Here is a 23043-nt window from a genome sequence, read left to right as displayed (position 1 = left end):
CACTGCTCTGTAACAATTAAAACATCAGCATGTTATCAGCGCTCTTCTCATCCTAATCCAAAACATAGCACCGTACCAGCTACTAGGAGGAAAATTAACTCTGTCCTAACTGAAACCAGGAGACCTAGGGTTTGAAAAGTCAGTGTACTACATCAATATATGATGGAAATTAACTCTTGCCTTCTTGCTTGATGTATTTTTACTCTATACCTGAAGAACCTACAGAATTCTTTTTTAGTAAGTTACTCCATCTCTTAAGCAGGTTACCCTCTCAGAGTTTCCATCCCTCACACAGTATTTTTTATTAAATTTAAATTTATTTATAAATTAAAAAACAACCAACCTTTCCTGTCTTAGCAACTACTGAATATGTTTATATGGTGGCTAGACAAAAATATGGAATACATTTTATACTCGCACCATTTACTTCTAATTCAAAGCATAAAGCTACTTACGTTTATAACTAGCATAAAACACAGGATGAACACCAGGAAAACCTCAGTGGCAGTAAAATCAGGAACTGCCTACCAGCCTCTGAAAGAATTTTCAAACTTCTCATCTGTGAAATTCTAAGAGGAGCCTGCCTATGGCTCTTGAAAAGGCCTTGCTCTGAACAGGGCCATAAAGAACTCCTGAAATCAGACGGGCAGTGCCCACCCAAGCTGCATGAAGGAGAGGGGAGGCAGGACTGTGAGCAGGAGCATGCATATAGGAGAGGGAGCACCTTCCCCATGGCACTCTCCCCACACAGGCCTTCATCTCAGACCCTGATGTATCCTCACGTAAATTTTATGCATGTTTTTGTTTGCCACTTTTTTGTCTTCCTCATTTTATGTCTTAAAACCTGAGTCATTTACAGTTTCTTATGCCTGTTCCTGGTGGCTGGGTATACACTTAATCTTATTGTTTAATATTGGAACCTGTTGGACGATTAACGAAGAGTGACTCAGAATTGGTTGGGAAGGTGGGTACTGGTTGGTGTAAGCAGCACAAACTTGCCTGGAAAAACCTGTTTGAAGGAGGAAATAATTATTTAAGCTGGGACTACATACACATTAGACTGTTACCTACAAACCAAGAGAAGTTACAGGTGAAAACTAAGGCACTAACTTGAAAACAAAAGTAGATTTCTGTCTCCTAAAATGGTTGCTTTGTCTCACAAAATCATAAAGACTTGCATAGACTAGACCAGGGTACTAACTCTGGGCAAGTAGAGAATCCTGGCTTCTCAGCATGCCATGCAGCAATCCTCCACTTCATGGAGTAGCCTAAGGGGAACATGAAATGGGGTAGGCTAGAATAAGCATAATCAAGTGAGAGCCATTGCTCATCAGGATGCATTCAGGTTATCATGAATCCATGTGCCTTTATTTGCAAAATCCCACACCAAGGAACACACTTCCAGCTGCCAAGTAAAGGCAGCCTGGATTGAATGAAAACAAGCCTTTTCTGACATTGATATAGAAGAAAACTTTTTTCTGCTGTGACATTTAAAAATGAGAAATGGAGGTGGTTGTTACTACTACTGCTCCCTCTCCTGCAGCCCATTTGCACTCAAGTGATTCATATAGGCTTCCAGAGGAAACAGGATTTAGTTCAAGGCAGCAGTGCTGATATATGTTTATAAAACTGTTCCTTATTCTCAGAAAGGGCTGTCTTGTACCAAAACAAGAGATGGGTGTATGTAGTAGCTTGTCTAGAAAAGAAGCATTTTCAGGCTTTAAAGGTCATGAGACAAACATTGACAACGTAGCTTAGTGTGATGGGGTTTACTTTTCATTAATGACTAGAAAGAATCTCATTTCTAACAGGAATCAGCAGCTGCACGAGCCATAGCAGCTCCTCTCTCTGGCACCATCTCTTTCTAGAGGCATCTTTTCTCTGTTAAAGGGATGTGTACCCTTCTCTCAGATGAAGTAACTTCAGACAGAACAGTGTGCACAAGACTCAAACTGCATATTTAATTGTTATTTTGACCAGGTTTAGTAAAACCACATTAATAATAGAGTATTTTATGACATGCCTAAAATGCTGGTCCTGCAGCATCCGAAGGCATGAAACAGTGTAAAATTGTAGAAAAATATGACAGAACTTCTGAGGCTTATTTTTGTCTTTCAATAGTTAAACATGTAGCAATGAGGTATACAAATAGTTAAGCATTTTCTTGTGTATAGTTGTCTTCCTCTGTTATTTTGAAAATATTTTTTCAAATCCAGCCCAAGTTAAATGATCCCATACTTTTCTCCCCCTTTAATTTTAATAAAGCTGTTTTAAAGTAAACATCTTGTACATTTTAGGGACAGTGGAAAAGTTAAATAGAAACTGCATATAAGTGTGAAATTGATTGGATTATTTTCAAGGATAAAAGTAAAAAAATGCATATATGAATTTGGTGGAAGGAGGCTTTTTAGAGGATTGGAAATTGTTACAATGAACATACGAAATGCTCAGAGTCCCTGGTCCTCTCTTTCAATCTGTATGGGGTAGACGGGTAAACCATGCAGAAATTGATTGTAAGGACACAGATTAAATATCCAGATGTATATTTAATGACTTCTTTGTTCTGTAAGTAGTATTTACATTCTAATAGTTTCTTTTCTTTTTTTTCCCTCCTCTCTCTCTTCTGTGAAAATGTTATGTTTAAGACAGTTACAAAGAAAATGTTGGGGATTTTGTATGTTTCCTTTGGCACACATAGAATTTAAAGTATGCTTTAGCTTTCAGATCTGTTGACTGTATTTATGCCATCCCTATTTCCATTGTTATGAAGCTTTATAAATAAAAACTTGCAATATTCCCAAGCCCAGACCAATCCAGTGGAGACTCTTGATGTCCCTGGTGAATTGTGCAATGCATTGATTTGAAGATCTTTTCCTTGGGCCCAAACTAATCAGCTGCTTCTCTTAACTGTGGCATTTAGACATCCCATACAAATATACACAAAAAATGCACAAAACCACTGCTCAAAATGATTCTAACTCTTCTAAAATACAGTTAAACTATTTGAGTCATTACCTGCTGATGTTACATTCTGTTGAGGAGTGTGACTATTACATGTTTGTCTTCTTTTGTTAAATGATTCCTGGACTATTTCTTACCATCATCTGAATTAAAACAAACAAACAAACAAACAAACAAAGCTTTATAAATCATAAAATGATGACCTGCAATTAAGCTTCAAAAGAAATAAACCCTAAACACCAGAGTAAAGAACATGATAATGTCTATTAAGAATTTGGCTATCATATGACAGTAAAAATTGTCCTAATTCATTTCACATTTAAGATCTGGGTTACACTTGTAATCCAAAGATTGAAAGATATCATAGTTTTAATCTAAAATAATGTAGTCATATGCTCTAAAATGGATCAGCCACATTTACACTATTTAAGTATGGTAACTTACAATAAACTTAAAACTTTTACAGAATCAATTGGTTGAAATATGGAAACGGGGATGAAAAAAGTTTTAAAAAGTGAGATACACAATATTAAATATAAAGGAATTTACAAGAGTAGGAGGCACCTGCCTCCCAATGTATTATGTGGCTGCTGCTTTTTGCATTCAGCTACCAAACACTGAGCAAAGCTTCAGAAGCAAAATAGAGTAATGATAACTGTCAGACCACAGCATTTTAAAGATGCTTATGTTGTCCATATGACTATGCTGATTACATGATGAAACACGTGTGACTTTAGTGCCTCTTTCTCCCAGTCTTTCTGTGTACTCAGCCTATGAAAATTCACGTCCTTGGCGAAGTGAGAGAGTGGCAGGAGAGCAGTTTTCTAAAAGCTCTCAAGAATGCTGCAGCACAAAACTTTCCTCATGTCCTGGAAGGAAAGGTTTCCAGATGGGCAGCTGCCTGAGCCAGTCCCTCACCATGCCGTCTTAGGAACACACTGCTCAGCATTTGTTGTTTTTGCTTCTTGCCTTTGGAGGTCATCCAGAAATGACGTAGGCTGGTGCAACGCTATCTGGTGATCCTCCCCACCAATCCGTTTATGTAGAGTAGATTATCTAAATCATTTTATCCAATGTGTAGCCCGAATGAGTAATCAAAAATTGTTAGTACAAAGCTTCTGTGATGTGTTGGAGGTGGTTCCCCTGAGGGCATTTTAGTCTGTAGGTCTGAACTGACAGCACTTAAAAAAATAAAAAAAAAAGGCAAGGAAAAAAAAAAGAGAACACACAATGAACCTAAACCACATCCATTTATAGGCAGCCAGGCAGGATTTAAAGATGGCTGCATAGTTTAACATTTGAATTTTAAGTTCACAGGCAGGTTTAAACTTTTGTTTTCTTTCTTTTTTTTTTTTTTTTTAAAGCAAATGACTAGGATTTGCTCAGTAGCACTCATCATTTGCCTTGGTTGTGCATAAAGCTTTTGTGGACCACTGGCACCATTATAAGCACAAGGTGCTCCAGTGTCCTGAAGTCCTGTGGCATGAGGGTGCTCTGTAGTTACTATGCGTTATGCAGACACAATGTTACAAGGGCTGGATATACAACTGAGTTCTCTGTGACTGTTAGATAAAAGCTCTCTTTTCACGACTAATGAACTACTGGATTCTCAATAAAGAGAAATATTTTCTATTTAGACTCACGAGCTTGCCCTTTTCAAACATAAACGTTGTGTGAATTTGTAGGCTATGCAAGCTTTAAATACTTAGAGTCACTAAATATGACTGCATACAAGAAGACTCTTGTCCTATGCCAGTTTTATGTGTTAGTATTCTAAAAAGAAAGGACTATACAATCTCCTGTCTCTCTATCACTAAGATAACACCCAGGTGTTTTCTACGTGTGCAGCGGGCAATGAGGTCCAGCCAGATGCAAACTCACAGCACAGTAAGTGCTGTGAAGGGACAGAAACAAATCTCAGGTTTGATGAATACCAATATTCATGCACTTGAAACATTACTACTGAAATCAAAATACATGTGTTTGTGGTTTGGTGGTTGTACTTGCACTATGGCCACATGAACGCATGAGAAGAGGATTCAAGAGAATTGTGGCTTCGGAAAGCCTCTCTTGTAAAGTTCTCTCTGCTAGATGAACTTGAAAATGGCACTCCTAAGGGACTGAGAATAGATTATACATGGGCAATCTGCTCAGTATGGTGTGTACTAGAATCAGCTTGTTCCTTCTACATCTTAATGTAATTTACCTTTTCACACATGCAGAAGGCAAGAGTAAAGGGCACCAAGCCGTAACAGAAGCACTACCATGTATTAATAGACTTGCCATTGTTTGCTATTGCCCAAATAATGATTTGTGGCACTGTTACCTGAAATACAGAAGACTACTAAATTTCTTCCCTGGTCTTCTATATAAATTTGGATACTGCTTCCAGAGTTTGCTGCAGTTAGTGTTTCTGAGTACATGCTGAGTCCCCGTTGAGGGCTTCCTGTTTTCCTTCCATGTGTAGAATACACACAAAATACTTATGAGAGAGAAGGCAGAAAAAAATATATCAGAAAATGTTCTTTCAATCTCCTTACACTTGTTTAACTTGCTCAGAACAATTTACATTAATTACCTGCAAGATAGCTTGTAACTTAACTCCACTCCCTGAATAAACGGCATTTTGATTCATGCTGTCATGAGAAAAGGTAGCAGCACAGTGACTACATTACATGCTTACTATAACACGAGCACATTTCTAAACTGCTACATTGGTCTGTGGGAGCTGCTTTCACAGACACAGTTCATTTCTAATGAAGTGCTCCAGGTTGCTTAAATTGCTCTGTTTCACTGATAGATTTCCTCCACAAAAGTGGATTTCCACCTGATGCCGAAGAGAGAAAACGTTACCACCGACAAAGTGTGAACCACAGAGGTCTTATTCAGAATCAGGACTGAGAACACAAATCCCCTCTCTCTTTCATTATAGGTAGAAAACAAATATTCACCCAATCCTTTCTTAAACTGAAACATAATTTTGTCCTGTTCTTACCAGGCTGAGGTGATGTGTGTGACTTTGTTCCACTGCTTTTACTTTGATTTACACTTTATTATTAAAAAGAAAATCTACTTACAATTTACTGTAAATTGGAGGATATTTGCTATAAATTGTAAGCAGAATGACTGAGAGGCAATACCCTCTCTGCAGGTACCAGAAGATCAGCACAGTGGACTCAGCCCCCTGCACGCAGCAAGGCGTAGCATGGGAAACTCCTTGGCAGTGAGAGAAGCTGTAAGATAAACACAGGAAAGGAGGGCCCTGGCTCAGCAGTGGGTGACCTCTAAACACACTGCCTGTTCTTTCCTCGCAGCCTTGGTATGTCCCCACAGGTTGATATTTTGGTTGGTGACGAAGGTGAAAGGTGTGAACAAAGGTTAGGACTGACAAGCTTGTAAGAGCTCCCTGACATCCCTTTAACTGCCAGCAGCCTACCTGGGGGCCAGATCTCACCTTTGTCATGTACAAACGAGCAAACAGAGGATTCTCTTAGCAAATTGCTAAATAGCGAAGTTCTGGCAACAGCACAAGCTACTCTAATTCTGCTTCTAAGCAGCAGAAGACCCAAAGCCTTTGTCTTTTCAGGGAAAAAGAAAGATGTGGACTTTCCGCATAATGAAAACACCTAACTTTATTAACTTTTTTTTTTTTTTTTAACTACAGAAATGTGTGAATGTAACTGGTAGAACTGTAAAAAAGTTAGAAAACAACATATCTAACAAAGCACTCTTACCATAAGTAGTTCCTGTAAATAGCCACCAAAGCACACTGGTCTACCTGCATAAATATTCCCTGTAAAACACAGCTTACTTACGGTGATTATTTAAGAAAGACCTGGTGCAGAATGAAACTATAGGGAGAGATTTACTACTCTGAACTTTGCTTTCTTCTGTCCTGTGTTCCTTTCATAACAAACCAGACTTTTCCCCATCAGTCTGTACGCAGTAAAGGCTTCTTTCAGGTGAAGATGCTCTCAAGCCTGCTCTGTGAGAACCCAAATGAGACCCAAATGGATCAGGAGTATAGTGAGGAGACACTCACCTGGCTTTAAATCACAGCAGGCACGTTCATAGGCTGCCGCTTCAGGGTCCATTGGAAAGTGGCATTACTGGAAAGGGTGAACTGGTTTGCACAGTGCTAGCCAGGTCTCTTGCCTTGCCCCACTACACATCACCAACAAGCTCTTAAGGATTTAGACCGGGGTGCAGGCTCCTGGCATCCTTAGCCCTTTGGGTTTTGTCTATAACTAACCTTTCAGCAGCAAGAACTAATTGTGTTTTTAAATTACATACATCATTAGCTAACACGATACAACTTAGCACACAGGCAAGATCTAAACAGCAGCATAACTCAAATAGCATTATGCCATTTTTAGTGGTTGTTGAAATTCAAGTTGCATTGATTTTAGTAGACTGGCTGAGAAATGACATCAGTTCAATTTGTTCTCTTCCATTTTAAACCTGTCTACAGGAAAAGCTTGAACTTGTTCACTATGTTGGCTGTAATTAACTGTGGTAAATTAAAGTAATGTAATAATCAACTGGCTAGGGAATGTTACCTGAATATAAATGTTTTCATCCCTCTCTCTCCTTTTATGACTGAGATAAGCTTTCCCCTTGCAGTTTATGTGTTTCCATCAGTATGGAAAAGAACGGAAAGAGCAGTTACAGTATCCTGAGGAATAATATAAAGTATATGATAATATACTCTGCAACTAAAACTATGCTATTCTAATTCTGTGGGCCTCTTTTTGATGATGTTTCACTCCATACCTTCCCCATTTAGAGAAAATAAGCTTTTAAAGCAAGCTGTTCTTCCCTTTAAAGCTCCCAGAGGGTTTTCAAAACTTTCAGAAGTTAGTTTCAGTATGAAAATATTACTTGTGCTTATATATTCTTGCAGCAAATGTCCTCAAAATACTTGGAATATGAAACAATTTCAGAGAGCACGTATTTGATGGCTTTTGAATTTTTATGAGGCAAAAGGAAATAAGAATTGAATGAAGGTTTGAATGAAAGTGGCAGTTTGTTGAAATTTTAACGCTGCAAAATGGTCCCTGATCAAGCAGCAGTTATTTTATTTAGGAGAAAAAGTAGATAATGAAGTAAAAATGGAAATGAGTCTCTTTAGAGCTATAAACATTGCCTCTATGAAAATGGCTTTACACAAAAAAAAACAAAGCTGAAATTTCCCCTTCACAAGAACTCAGTGCTTCTCTTCTACTTGTTATATATTTATATTCCAGTTTGCCTTAAAATTCCTTAATGTTATAACAGCAAACAATGGTGCATTTCTTAGCAGAAATATTACCCAGTGTTGCTATCCAGCTTTCCAGGAACAACGTCATTACATGCTTTAATGGCATTAAATGGCCTCTGGCTCTTCTAAGAACTGTGATTGCTGTATACCCTTTGTAAAAAATGGCAAGATCAAGCCAACAAATTATACAGATACATCTGATTACTGTGAGGTTACAGCAATCTCCTCCCCTAAATTAAAGGGAAGCAACATGCCAGAATCAAAGCAGGTCCAATAGGAGTGTCTAAAGCAGGGGGGAGTTATGGTTTCATATGCACACGAGGCTTACAAAAATGTTCTGCTTTGTTCAGGTACTTCAAGAAATCTTCCAGACAGAAGATACGATCATGCTATTGGAGAGATCCATAATGGCAAAGGAGTACCCTCTGAAAGTGGCTCAGACACGCCTGGAGACGAGAACTAAACGACCCAATATAGAGCGCTGCCGTGATGCACCTCAGTACCAGTAAGTAGAGGCCAGACCACCCCATCCCTTCCTCAGTCAGCTACTCAAGAAAGAGAAATTTAACAACAATGAATTAATTCAACAGGATTAGAATTGTATTCATTATGTGACGATATAAACTCTGGAAAAACAAACTAAAATCCAAGTATCTACATTGAAGTAATGGGCGAAATGTTAAGTGCGTGTGCCTTTAGAGACCCCTTCCAAGGACACTTTGGAATCCATTTGCTTGTTGGGGGTTCATATGTTTGGGGTTTGGTCTCATGCCCGAGTGGGATTTATTAATTGATTTTAATTCCATTCAGGATGAAACACCAAGATTTCAATTCAGGAAATACCTTATTTTAGAAACATGTTTTCCCAGACAAAATTCTGTCTTGATACAGAAGTTATCTAATAGTCAAGCTCCTTTAAAAGTTAGTTGCAAATAAAAATGAGGCAGCAACCCTTACTGCCTGAACTCATTTTCAGTACTTTGATCCAAGCATATGGTGATTCCGGTATCATCTCTGGACATGTTAGCTCATCTAGCATGCATTTTGGTCATGTAGCTGTAGGGCCTTTCCAACATATGTTGGCATCAGCTTGGTGATCCTTGTGCTATAGTCCATTGAACAGTGTGTATTGTGTCCTCCTGGATATACAAGAAGGTGTCCAAGACACTGGTCTTCCTTCCCTAATGAAGGAAGGGTCTTCTGAAATTTAATCCCGTTTATCTCCCTCCCTCCCAATCCATTTGGGACACATTAGTGTCCAAGAGAACCCTATCAAGTACATCTTATTTAAAGTACTGTCTTCAAAATATTCTGTGGGGGTTTTTTCAAGAAATACTGCAGCAGGGTTCCTCCCATAGATGGAGTGAATTTCGCAGTCAAGTACGAGAATTTTTGCATATTTTTCCAGAAAGTAGGAAGCTGATCCCTTTTGGCATTTGTCTCTAACAAAATCCTACTGCATACAACAGGCTCACATACAATAAGATTAATAAAGTACATAATGTTTAAACTGAGTATTTATATTACTGTTCCTAAACATGTTTTATCAGCTCAAAAAGCTTCTATTCAAACAAGGAAATGACAGTGAATCATAGTTTACTGTACTGGCATCTTTTCACTTTTTCTTCCATCTCCTTAGCCCATAAATTGTAGAATGCAATATCTATTTTTTTCAGCTTCATAACTCCTTAATCAGATCTTGACATTTCCTTTGGTGTATCCACATATTAGGTTCCTTCAACTTAATGCTCTGCTTTCCAAATCCATTCTCATAAAACATTGTTTTGGATATGAAGTCTTTTATATCCATTTGGGTAGTTTTATTTATGTGTCTTTTTATATCACACAAATCATGCCTGTTCTAGATGCAGGAATTCAGCTGTGAAAAAAAAACAAACTCCTGATCTAGGCATTATAGCATAAATTCAGCACTTACCTTTACTCTGGGAGCAGATCAGTCACAACTTCAGTTACTGCTGCACCATCAATTAGGTATGGCAATAAACTAGTGTCAGCATTTTATTTAACAACAAGAAAAAATAAAATAAAAACACCGCCACCACCACCAAGATGGCCTTAAATAATACAATTTCAGTCTTTACTCACTGAGTCATGTTCTCTCCCTATTTCCCCCTGACGATCTCTTCCACAAAAACGTCTGCAGCATTATGATTGATATCAATCTATTCAGCAGGACTGCACATATCCAAGATACAAAACTTGTCCAAACTGGGATCAAAAGTGTGCTGAAGCAGTCACATTATTCCTCCCTCTTCCCACAATTGCCAGTGATGCTGTTGACATTCCAAAGGGTCCTGTCCGAAAGAGTTCGCAAGCCTCATCTGAAATTACTGTAAATCAGAGTGTCTTTGAATATTTTCTTAAACTAGAGTGAAAAGACATAAATGTGAAATTCTTGAATATATATGTAGGCGTTCCGAATCATTCCAACTCCTACCAGCTTACAGGTTATATAAAAACTTCACAAGCGGTTGTGCAGGTATTCAGAAGTATTTTAGGCTTATTGTACACACAAATTTGCCAACAGCCTGATATGATTTCTAATATTTCAACAATTTTTATACAAGTATGCTGTTTACTAGACATAGTTATAGTGACAGATAATTAGTGTATCCTATTCTCCTTCCTCCAACACATGTGAATTTTGTTATGCCACAGCTCCCCAGTCCAGGCCAAATTATTTTGGATGCTTTAGTTGATCCAAATCTTTGTATGTTATGTTCATCACAACCGCAGTTAGTGATGGAAATTCTGACAGAGGGTATTTGAAACATGGACGCTTTTTTTTCTATCACAGTTTTTGGCTGAGCTCACATCTCAAATAAAATAGATTTTCTTAGAGAAGTTCCTATCTAAGAAAGCAAAACCTTTTGCTAATTCACTTTTTAAGGATTTTATTTTTTACTTTTAAATAATTTAAGTGTATTTCTCTTGTTGTTTAAAGCACAAAAATTCAGCCTAATAGTTCAATTGCAATAGAGAAAGAAAACATCAAATGAACCACTTCTTTGTAACACGTAAATGTTAACTGAGTTTGCTGCTTTTTAAAAAGGAAGTGCTGATGTTGGCACTTGTTCTCTGTGTGTGCTGCCAACTTTGTAGTGAAGGGATTAGACAGAAAACAAATTAATAAAGTCTAGTTTTTCTGTGCTGTTATGTGCTAAAGCAACTGGGACTGTCCCAAAACAAGTTAAAGCTGATTCTGGAAAAATCGTTTTTTTTTTTTTAGTAGGCTATGATGCTTTGCTCATTTAATAGAACATTAGATTATAAACAAAGTTGACAGCATTAAAGAGAGTTTATCAACTCAGTGACTACACAAGAAGCTTTGCCACATCTGTGTTGCTAGGCCACTGGAAGAAATGTGGCTAATATCAGCTCACAGAAAATCTTGATTTCAGAGCTCTGCTTTCAGTGGTTGTTCTGATAAATAGTTCTTGTTCTTATTAACATGCTCCTCCACCAAATCTAGATTGTTTAGCACACATGCTGCACAGGTTTGAGCTGTCACAAACTACACAGAGTCCAGTAATATCCATCCCAAACATATACTTCAGAACTATACGTTAAGCATTCAACCTGGCCATGCTAGCCCTAGAGAGGCTACACAAGTAGCCTGCAAGCGAGGAGGTATCAGATAAAATGCAGAGTGGCTTCATGTGCTATTGCAGGTCAATGCAGGCAAGAAATCACACTTACAGGTGCTATGCAAGCTAGTTTGACAAATAGGTTTCGTATTAATTCAGTCCAAGAAGGCTGTTCAAATTCTGCCTCAAAATCTGTCCACTGTCAAAAAAGGAACGTGGTGAGGGACTGCTAAAGTTATGTGAGCAACCTGTCCCCTTCTTTTTTTTCAGGCTTGTCACTGAAGTTTACACTATAGATGACACCTTACAGACCTTAAAGAAACGTCTGCAAGAAGCCCGTGATACTCTGCAGATGCTGCTCGCCAACAAATCGAAGCTGGAACACGACATTTCTGTGAAGGCAAACTCCTTCTTCATTGACAAGAAGTGTATGGACATGCGCAAAACCTTCCCCAGTACCCCACGCCTCGTTGGCTACACTTGAGCAGGAAACTTCGATATCTTTCACACACAATATAAACGTTGCAAAGATTTTCTGAAGAGAACTTTTTTTTCCCCCCAAATAACAAAATCCAATAGAAATAAACTAACCCAAATCAATACTGTGCATTTCTCCTTCGAACAACTGTGTAGTCTCAGCTGAAGCTGCACTATGGTGTAGAATTAGTGGGCTTGTTCTAAAAGAATCAGAGCACGCTAAAATAACCAGACAAATATTACAGGACATTTATGAGTTACTAGGTAGAGAAAACAATAGACAAACATGCTGTAGTACTTCTCAATGGAGTAAGTACAATACAGGATTTAACTATCTGGCATATTGTGCCGTTTGTGTTTCAATCCTTGTATGGTAAAGTTGTGTTTAAATGCTTACCCTGTCCTTCGACTCTCCTCCTGTCTAGCAGTGATAAATTTGGAGTTTGTTTAGAATTAGAGGACATCAAACAAGCTTGATTTGTAGAAGTTGAAGGACAATTTCAGTGCAACAACTTCAGGTGCACATGTAGCCTGTATTCACTGAGAGAGAATCTTTTCATCCCTACTTTTTTTTTTCTTTAATTTGATCTTTCATACTTTTAAGCATAAGGAAAATATTGTGTATTTACATGGACTATTCATGAAAGATGTCTAAAGGTCTTAACTTTATAGAAATGTGTAGTATCCAGCAGTAGATCTCAAAGGACTTCATGAACAATGACAATACCATTGCTCCTTCATCACCAGTGAGAAAGTTAAGACAAAGAAGGGGGAATGGAACCAGCATACAGAATATGATGTACCTACAATGACTGCACTGAAATTGTCCTTCAGTCTGTAAGTCAAGATCTCTCAGCTTTCTAGATCTCAACAGAGCACTACTCAGTGTAGTGGAAAGAAGTTGGAAGAATGGGCTTTGAGATCAGACTTTTCCAGGTGAAGGTTGAAACACTGATAGTGCTGTAAAGGATTTGAGGAAGAACTAGTTTTAACTCATGCTAAAGCAGTCTGACTTTTGGACAAAACGGAATAAAAATGTTTTACTGCTATTTGTGTTTCTCTACTGGGTTTACTCACACCCACGTAGTACAGCATAACCAGCAAAGCACAATTGTAGTAACTGAGCTGTTTCCTGCTCCCTTAGGTCCCCTTTACCGAACAGCTCTAGGAACACACAAAACACATTTTACGCTGGACCAAGGCCAAATCTGAAACAATGCTAGATTTGAACATCTCCTGAACAAACTGGCTGTGTTCCTTACCTTTTGTTTTGCATGGGTGGTGGCTTAATCCAGCTCCCAATAAAAGGAACATTGCTGAGGATCACTGAGCCCAGTGGTGCTGATACTTCCTTGCAAGTTAACCTCAGTTTTCACTGAGTGTGGCTGTGGCTGAGCTGTTTCACAATCAATTCCATTCCTTCAGTTTAAAAAAAAAAAAAAAAAGAAAAAGTTGCATCTCCTGCTTATCGTGTCAAACTATTTACACAGTGAAATATTTGTACATATGTAAAATCCCAGAAAAATATTTTGGAACACACATTTGGTAAGTGACATCTGTGCCTACTCTGGTACTCGTTAAACTCATCTCACATTGACTGCACTGCACCTTGATTTTCTAAATTAGGGTAATTCCTGTAACTTGATTATGGATAGCGCACACTGTCTCCAACTCCCGGGCAGGAATTCCCCCAAATATGGGCGAAGTTTCCAGATACACGACTTGTGGTTATATTGCGATACATGATTGCAGAGCAGCCCAAGTGGCCACTGTGTGCAAGAGGGACTCTTACAGAAGACTTCACTGGTAATCTGGTTTGAATTAAGTCATATCTTACTGTTTCTTACTCGGAAACGCTTAACAACAAACTTCAAATGCAGACCCCCCTTGGGACAAGCCTTTAGGAGGAGGAATGAGGAATCTGGCTATGTTTTGTTTCTCAGCAGGAAGACTGTTACCACTGGTAACATTTTCCTCCCTCTGTATGCCTTTGTAAGGCAGCAAGGAAGGTTTTATCACTTTCTTCTGTTACCACCGAAGTGTAGGTGTTTGATTTGCATTTCTTATATTATTCTTACAATGTATGAAGAATAATATTTGTGTTGAGCTGTTAAATATTGACAATAGGCCCACCCTATTTATCAAATACTGACAGCTGACCAAGCAGAAGAGTAAAAATTATTTGGAAATTTGGATCAACCTCAAGTCTTTAAATACATTTCTAGAAGTTGGAGGCTTTCCCAGTTCACACAGCTACTCTAGAAATAGTTTCTCCCCTCCTTATGCCAAGAACCCAGTTAAGAAGCATATAGCAGAAGGAAAGCACGTATAAGAGAGTTGAATTCTTATAACACTTTTTGACAGAAAAAGAAAAAAGAAAAAATCTTTTCCTGCAAGCAGGCAACATGACTGACAAGTGGGCCTGAATCAAAGCCCTGAATTTGTAAATCTGGGGGCTTAGGGACAGAGATGCTGGGGTTGAGCCATGGCTCGGAACATCAGAAATTCCAGCTCCTTCCTGTGCCTTTCTTCGGTCATGTTCTCTCCAAGATCACAGCTCTGCTTTTGGGTGGAGTGCTCACTTTATAGTCAGTGCAAACACTGAACTTGTTTGAACAGTGCAAACTCCTCTTAGGAGTGACTGAGTAAAACCAGGGGTCTACGTTCTGCATGAGAACAGTAGTTCCGAGATTCAGTGACCATCGACAAGAATAAACTGAGTACTGCAAAAATAAGAACAGAATAGACAATCATTTTCTTCCTTAACTACCCAAAATTATTATTTATTAACCTAGTAGATTATATATATATTTTAATATATATTTACATATTATTTATATAATATCCTAGTATACTATATATCAACCTAGTGGAAAAACCTTAGTGAAGAAAATGTTCACATCTTTCATTAATGACACCCATACATGCAGCATATTTAAGTTTGCTGATAATGTATGGCCTCTTTGTAAAAGTAAACAGTTTCCTTTAGACTATCTAAGAAAAGGGGGAAACTTCCACAGGCCTAGGCTATAAAGCTATATAGTTCAAAAAGACTGGAACTCAGCTATCAAATTTTAGAGGATGGAGGGATAAGTCAGTATTTGCTTCTTAGAAGCCTGGGTAGATGGATAAGGCAGAAAACCTGGATTGTCATCTTGTTCTGCCACTGATTTACTGTGTAAACGAATTCACAAGGCATCCAGAATGCAGTTAACACAAGCTATGAAGGGAATACGTCATAGGAAACATATTTCTAATAAGCATAAAGATACTCACCCAGATAAACCTGAGAATCTCTTAATCTCGTAAACATATATAAATATAAACATCCTTTTGTTTTTTTGTTTTTTTTTGGAGATCTCTCTCCTTATGAACAGGATCCTTAACGTACTCACATGCAACCACAGACCTCAAGAAGCCAGATCTACTGTATTTCCATGTATAAACCCACAAATCTAATGAGCAGATCCATAAAACTTGAAAGATAAGATCTGTTTTTACAGCAAATAAACCAATGCAGAAAAGACCAACACCTGTCCCTGCCTGTTTCAAATACAATGAGATAATTTTAGTTCCAGACAAGCTATTTCCTAACATTATCTAAACTATAGCTCATAAAAGTTTAGGGACTCAACCTCCAGAGTAAGAGAACAATGGATCTAAGTATCTTCACTAGTGATAATCCCATTTCAGCACAACACAATTACTGATTGTAGTGAAGATAGCTCATTTTACCCAGATCTACCAGTAGTTTATTCCTCTTATTTTATGAAATCATAGCAAGGAAGTAAAATTTGTCATGCGTAGCTAGTGTTCCCTGCCCCACAGAACTTACAGATGGTGTCCCTAGTCAATATACGTGACGGTGCTCATATGACAAGTCTTTCCAGTAGAACTACTCATCATGTAAGATTTGGCATGCGTTTTCAGCACAGGATGTTAAGGTGTGAACAACAGGAGACAAAAAAGGAATATTAACTATGGAGACAAGTGCTGACTTTGGAAATTACATTCAAATACAAATTACAGTTTGGTAATATGGCTGTACGATTGCATTTTTCCATAACATTACTGTATTTTTGTTTCACCAGGGAGGACAAGGTGGGAAGCCTTCTCTAGTTTTCCTTTTGTTGCTCATATAATTGTAGCTCCCTTCTTGTAGTTCTTCATGTGCCTTGCAAGATTCAGCTGCAGGCGGATTTGGGTTTTCCTAACCATCCCTGCATGCTTGGACACTGACTCTGTACTCATCCTGTGTGACTTGACAGCATTTCCACTTCTTATATGTTGTGTGTTTTTTTTTGGCCTGAGTTTTGTCAGCAACTCTTTATTCATGTGTACAGGCCTCCTGCAACCTTTGATCTATTTCCTGCACATTTTAATGGACAATTCTTGAACTCAGAGGAATCGATAAGATTGGGGAAAAAAAAACAACTCAGTAAGACCTCGATGATCCCCCTTCTCTTCATGGCCATATCACCACTGGATTCCCGAAGAGGTCAAAGTCTGTCCTCCTGAAGTCCAGGGCTGTCATCTAACTATTTGTTTTGTTTCTTTTCAGAATCTGATCTTCAGAATTTTGTTCCTTGAAACATGGAAATAAAACAATCCACAACCTGGACATCTCATGTTAAACCTCTGAAATTAAACATAAGGAAAAATTAACTCACTCCTGGTGGTAGTGCTAACAAAACAAAACAATTTCTGTCTATTCCTTAGATATAAAGTCTCTTCTTTTCCCCACAAGAATGGAGGTGGGTGTCATCAAGTTATAAGAACTTGGGGAACCCTCCCCTTTTACTCTCTCTCCTTGTCAGATCAGTTTTTATTAGTAGAACTGGAGCTCGTTCTTCAACATGATTTTCCAGGCTCTTCTTCAGAATATGTGCTGTACCTTCTTTGAGACAGATCCAGCATTTAAGTAATACATAGGAGTAACACACAGGAGCCCCAGCAGATCTGTGCTTTACACTTTGCATGTACCCAATGATGATGATGATAACATTATCATCATTAATCAAAACACACGATAATAATTTTCACATTCACAAGTGGTCAGAATCTGCAAGTTCCCTAAGAAAATCAATGGCTACAGACACTGTGGGCCCCAGGGTAGGATAGTGGGCACAACAGGTCTACAGACTAAAAAGGATTCTCTGGGATTTTTCCCCCTAGAAATAACAGGCATGAATTGAATGCGTAATGATCACAGATTTCTCTAATATGACCCAAATCCTTTTAGCTTTTGGAAATAATGGCAAAGAGCACACATCTAAACTACGTTCAGCAGGGATGAGATTTGAAATTTGTCGCCTTCAATCCTGATAAAGTTTTCTGCTAGGTGATCAATTTTTTAACCCACAAGCAGCCATGGCACACAATTGTTGCTACACCCTGTGGTTTTGGACTAATTTTCTTCATCATTGTGAGAGGTCAACACCTTGTATAAAAGAGGTTACTCAGAACACAAGAGCTGTAGCACACTGAAAGCAGATACACCGGTGACAAACAAAAGCAGAAGCAAATGACTCTGGACCCCTACACCAAAGCAGCAGTCCATCTACCATGAAATTTTCAGCTTCTTTCTGCATTTCTTCCCCTTAAATCCTTTCTTACAAAAAGGAAACACACCCTAAGTAAATTATTACAGGCTTCTTTTTTAAACCAAGGGACTCAATTCTTACAGTAAAGTTACAACCAATTCCAACAATGAAAGATAAATTACCAAGGGACAAATAGATAAATGCTTTACTGTACAACAACAAAAAAATTAATTTATAGACAATGCAAAACAGCAGATCTTTCTTCTACTGCACATTGCTTTGAAGTGTTAAGGAATGGTAGAAATTTCAGTATCCCTGTGTTATGATCTGACAGCATGTAAGAACATGCTTGCTGTATTTCCTCAAGGCATAAAACCACCACTGCCTCCTTATTACGTGCGTTACCAGTTCAGATCTGTTCTCTGGCCTCAGGCCTGCTGAAAACCATGCTATAAAACAAACCTTCTATTAAAACTTAGTCAGGAGAACAAGACACAGGTCAGACTAGTCTGAATGTTATTAGTTGAAGGAAAGACCCTCCTAACTATTTTGACTTTACAGCTCTTGTTATTTTTCAACTGAAATCCGTAAATGTTTACCCACTCTTCCTATGACGTCCTTTGATCCCTTAGATTTTTATTTTCAAAAACACAGATAACATTCCTGTATCTCTATCAGATGAATATGTAGAGGGGACAACACAGTAGTTTAAACTTTTGTTTGGATGTTCTCTGATGATTTATAAACACCAAGGCAGTCCTTCATTGGCTGCCAATGCAAAGAAATTCAAGCTTATATAAAATACCATGGAGTATTTTATCTAAGGCTGGTCTACGCTGTACAAATAAGAGTCTCTATCAGTTTTTTAAATTATTATTATTATTATTATTTAAGGCATTTGCTGTTATATTACTATCATTGAAGCCAACAATATTGAATGGAATTTTTAAAGTGGAAAAAAAAAGGAGGGAAATGTCTAAATAAACAAGGCAGAGGTTGTCTTCTGGTGGGAAATTTCTTAGTGTTGTGAAACAAACATTCACAAGAAAATTCAGCACAAGAAAACGAGGCTTTATACAAACAAAAGACAGTGGTAAAAATAATCTCTAGGTCAGAGGGCATGGAGCAAAGCATGGTCAGGAAGGTGTTAGGGCACTGAGTGACAGCAGGTCCCTACTTTCCAGCCCCTACAAGCCCATTGCAGTTGCTGATTTCACAGCCAAGCAGAGCTGGCACAGCAAGAGTAGGGGGCTTCAGTGAAACCACGGGGCACTGAGTGGCACGGGCTGATGCACTGGGCTTCAAAGTTATAGTCACAGGAGCCACCCTGCGCGCTGCCGACTGCTGAGATCACAGCCGTCCTGCAAGGAGCCCTGCAAAATGCTGCTTGCAGCCTGTGCATCTGCGTTTAGTGCTTTGCCTTAGTACACAAGAAGGAAAGGCATTCATCGCACAGGAACCTGATCCAGGTGGGCTCGGGCTGCACACTGAGGCATTTCAGCTTCCATGCTGTAAATTAAGATACTGTGGGAGGAAGAGGCAACATTATTTTAAAAACTGGGCTTCAGAAACAAACGCAGTCATGTTACTACAAACACGCAACAGAGAGGAGTGTTCATCCACTCATATCGCATCTGTGCCCTGCAGGCAATGTTCTGAGAGAAGTCTGTGAAACTCGTACTTGCAGCTATCTCAGCCAGCTCCACCTATAACTGTCTCAGCCCTGAATCCATGCCAGGAATGTGTACGTGACCCCTCATGTTCCTGCCTAGTACTGACTGCATTCAACTAGCAAGCATTTACAAACACACTGTACAGGAAAGCAAGGTAAACATGAAAATGGGATCAGAAGTTTCATTTGTATCTGCAGTGTCCGTTTGCCTGCACTCAGGCGGGCACAGGGAGCCAAACACACCGGCACCTCTGTGCCTCTGGGAAGGGCTCTGCGGCTGCCATAATCCTGCCCCATGGCCAGGCGGTTTGTGGTACCCCCGTGCTGCAGATGCTGCTGTGACTTCAGCCCATACAATGAGTTCATTAAATGTTAACCAAGAATTTCAGTATGTGTTTTACAGCCAAAACTGAGCTCCATGCTGCCGTGTTTTTTGCATTATCTCCGTTAGTTGCAGTATTGTTCGATGTTTTTGTTGTGGCCTCTGTCCTCTGGGCCACTCTCCTGCGGCATCAGCATTCCCTAAACCTCAGTGATCCTAACCCATAAGTGGCATTAGCAATACTGCTGCTGCCCCATTGGCCCCAGGGGGTGTTCCCAGTCCCACCGCTCTGAGATCAGGAAGGGCTCTCTGCAGAGCTCCACCAGACTTCCTGGCTGAAAGGAAGACAAGCAGCAGCACCCACAGGACTGGCCCACCGACGGGGAGCAACAGCAGCTTGGCCAAACCCAGCAGGTGGAATCCCAAGCCAACTGCCCACAGGCATCCTTTATGATACACAACATTTTACTAGATCACAGGAGATGTTGTCTAGCTGGCTAAAAACATTTACAGGCACAAATCATATCAGCATCTTGGTTTGTGGTGCCTTTGGATGCTTGTAAAAGCAATCTATCCATACAGCTAAGCAATACTGTGGGTCCCCTGTTTTCAGCAGCCTGTCAGCACTACTGTTTAGCATCACACAGCACTGCTCGGTGCACTTCAGGGACCTGCAGTGGCTGACACTCACCCATCTGTTACCACACAGTTTTTACAGCCAGCTATTCCAAAGCCTGCTCTCACCCGTGCTGCAGAATTACTCAAAGGAGCGAGAAGTGGCTGGTGAGGAGAAACCTGGAAAACCTCACCTAGAAGAGCAGAGCAATTTTTGCTTCACTACTGCCCATGGCTCCATGAAGGAACAGTGCTGTTCCCGGGGTCTGGAGACATGGGCTCACAAACTTTTACATAACACACCAGATCTGCACAGACTTCAACGTGAAACTTCTCTTCATCCTTTTGTAGCAAGAGTACACGCTGGAGTGAACCATGCCAGTACCTTCGCTATTAGGAAACCAGCTATCCTGGCTAGCTACTTCAGATACCCTGAGAACTGCTTCAGTTTTGGCACGTCAATGGTTGTTCTACCCATGGCACAGACCTGGTGTAAATGCTTACCTCTTAATTGTCAGCGTTAACGATGTACCTGAAACACACCTGCTGCTCAGAGAATGTATTTTCAAACCAGAATGGAATTAGCAATGAATACTGCACATCCTACCTCTTACCCTTCAAAGGAAGGAACGAGAAGTATACGTGCTTTCTCTGCAGGGTCTGGGGGGCATGAGGATCCCCGTGCACACCCCCTTGCTGGAGTTTTACAGAGCCATGCCCTAACAACAAGGAGCCACCACGAAAACTCCATTGCAGAGCTGGGCTCGTGCTCTTACTGGTTCAGTTTAGTTTGGTTAAACTGGCTGCTGAAATTGCAGCTGCTTGTTCTAACGTGCCTCTGGCAAGCTCTAGTCTGCACCATCGCTGCTCCCTGTCCACACAGCCTGTCCCCTCTCCCTGGGAGTTACAGCTTCAGCTCTTCCCTTCCCACCGACACTCCTTTCTGCTTGCTCAGGCTCCGTGTCCTCACTTCACTCTTCTCATGTAAGGAAAGAGCACAGCCCTTGCCAGGCCCCTCCCTGCAGCCATCTCAGGTACCGAAGGAAGGGCACCACCACACCTCCATCTCATGCAGGAAAATATGTATCTAGCAGACTCAGGGGAAAAGTTATTAGATGCCAGTGCCACAAATGCTCTCTGCAGCACCCAGCCTCCTTGATGGCTGCAAAGACACACATACCCCTACAAAGAAGGCAAGTCCCAGAAATGATCTAGATTCCGTCTGAACCTTGTAAATGGCAGCTACCACCAAAGCCCCTGGGCTCAGTGGTACCATAGCACTTAGGACTGGTGCACAGTCCATGCTTAAAGCAAGGCGAGTTTAATGGCTAATTGCTAATGCACATCCTGTATCATGTATCACAAAGCATGCTCCCTCTTCCAGAACTTCAAAGCTGTGCTTATTCCTTAAATCTACTGGAGGAAGAGTTCATCTGGACCAGTTATTTAGTGACTAATTCGTTGTATGCATTGTACTGACCATGAATGGATTTGCCCAACAGAATACCAGCTCATGTATTTGTCCTCATGTTTGTTAGCCTGAGTAGAGAGAGTCTACAGCTAGATGGAGGAATGCCTGTTAAAAAATTTATTCTGAATACTTTGGTGAAGATTTTTGGCATAGCTGAGGTTTCCTGTGTCCCGAACACAGAACAGACAATACGTGCCTAAGCAAACAATGCCATTTTATTGAAGTCACAACTCTATACAAGGAGAAACTCAGGAATAATATGGCCTAGCAGAGATGTTAAGTGATGCGGAGAGACTGTTGGGTAGGTTTGGCTTGTTTGTTAACCTGCAAGCGATGCACGAGGTTTTGCTGCTAAACAAATCTTTAGGATGTGGTGGAAAACATTAGTTTTTCCCTCAGCTGCAGTTTGTGCAGCAGAGCTGACAGACTTGCCAGGCTGACAGCCCCAAATGATACATTATTTTTTTTGTACCCCAGCTGAAGGCACTTATGCAGAACTACAACCTGCTTCTCCCCAGGGGCGGCTAAATAACAGCTATGCACTGCAGAGCTGCACAGTTTCTATACATAAACATTTAGGCACTATGATTTATTACTAGTAGGTAGCTCCAGCATGCAGTCCATATATCTTTCGTATTCCTAGCACAGAAGAACTATTTGCGGTATGAGAACATTTACAACGGAGTTTATGCAGCCAGACAGATTTACCTACTTGAGGCCACCACTTTGTATTTAGACCTGTCATAAGCTTGCCAAGTGCCCTGGCACATGGCACTGAGCCTGGTGGCAAGCCTCATGCCATATGGGAAAGCAGCACCTCCGAACCATATGGGGAATTAACTCTGTTGAAGATAATACCGAATAATACAAGAATTGTTAGGTAAGGAGGTGACAAGGGGCTGCAATCTCCATCATCTCTGCTACTTTCCTGCTCCCACCATTTCCTCTGCAGGGCTGCTGAGCATGGACCTCTCTGGCTTCTCCCCCATTTTGATGAGAAATGCAACAGTTAGTCAACAGAGGCATCAACTGGTCAAATCACAACTCAGTGCTGAGGTGCCTGAATGCATGCTCTAGAATGATTTTTCTTCTTTTATCTTTTATCTGAGAAAGA

The 23043-nt window shown here is 39.9% G+C and overlaps 1 protein-coding gene and 1 long non-coding RNA gene across 8 annotated transcripts in view; one reads left to right on the top strand and one right to left on the bottom strand.

The window, feature by feature from the left end:
- Positions 1-12429, top strand: part of TEKT5 (tektin 5) — a 29654-nt gene extending 17225 nt beyond the window's left edge. The window contains exons 6-7 of the mRNA XM_035548944.2: positions 8572-8726; positions 12100-12429. Of these exons, the coding sequence (XP_035404837.1) occupies positions 8572-8726; positions 12100-12313 (369 nt within the window). The 3' untranslated portion in view covers positions 12314-12429. The remainder of the gene's footprint in view (positions 1-8571; positions 8727-12099) is intronic.
- LOC118249213 (uncharacterized) overlaps positions 1-23043 on the bottom strand; it is a 37750-nt gene that overhangs the window by 13440 nt on the left and 1267 nt on the right. For 6 of the 7 annotated variants that reach the window (XR_004778978.2, XR_004778980.2, XR_004778979.2 and 3 more), the window contains exons 2-5: positions 13569-13725; positions 10328-10572; positions 5288-5443; positions 3016-3104 (exon numbers count right to left, since the gene is read on the bottom strand). This is a non-coding gene — a long non-coding RNA (uncharacterized LOC118249213). The remainder of the gene's footprint in view (positions 1-3015; positions 3105-5287; positions 5444-10327; positions 10573-13568; positions 13726-23043) is intronic. The other variant, XR_004778984.2, reaches the window with a different exon arrangement.

This window comes from Cygnus atratus, chromosome 15, assembly GCF_013377495.2.
Source record: "Cygnus atratus isolate AKBS03 ecotype Queensland, Australia chromosome 15, CAtr_DNAZoo_HiC_assembly, whole genome shotgun sequence".
Taxonomy (NCBI): domain Eukaryota; kingdom Metazoa; phylum Chordata; class Aves; order Anseriformes; family Anatidae; genus Cygnus; species Cygnus atratus.
The sequence above is the reverse complement of the archived record's forward strand: the minus strand, read 5'-3'. Positions and strand labels throughout refer to the sequence as shown.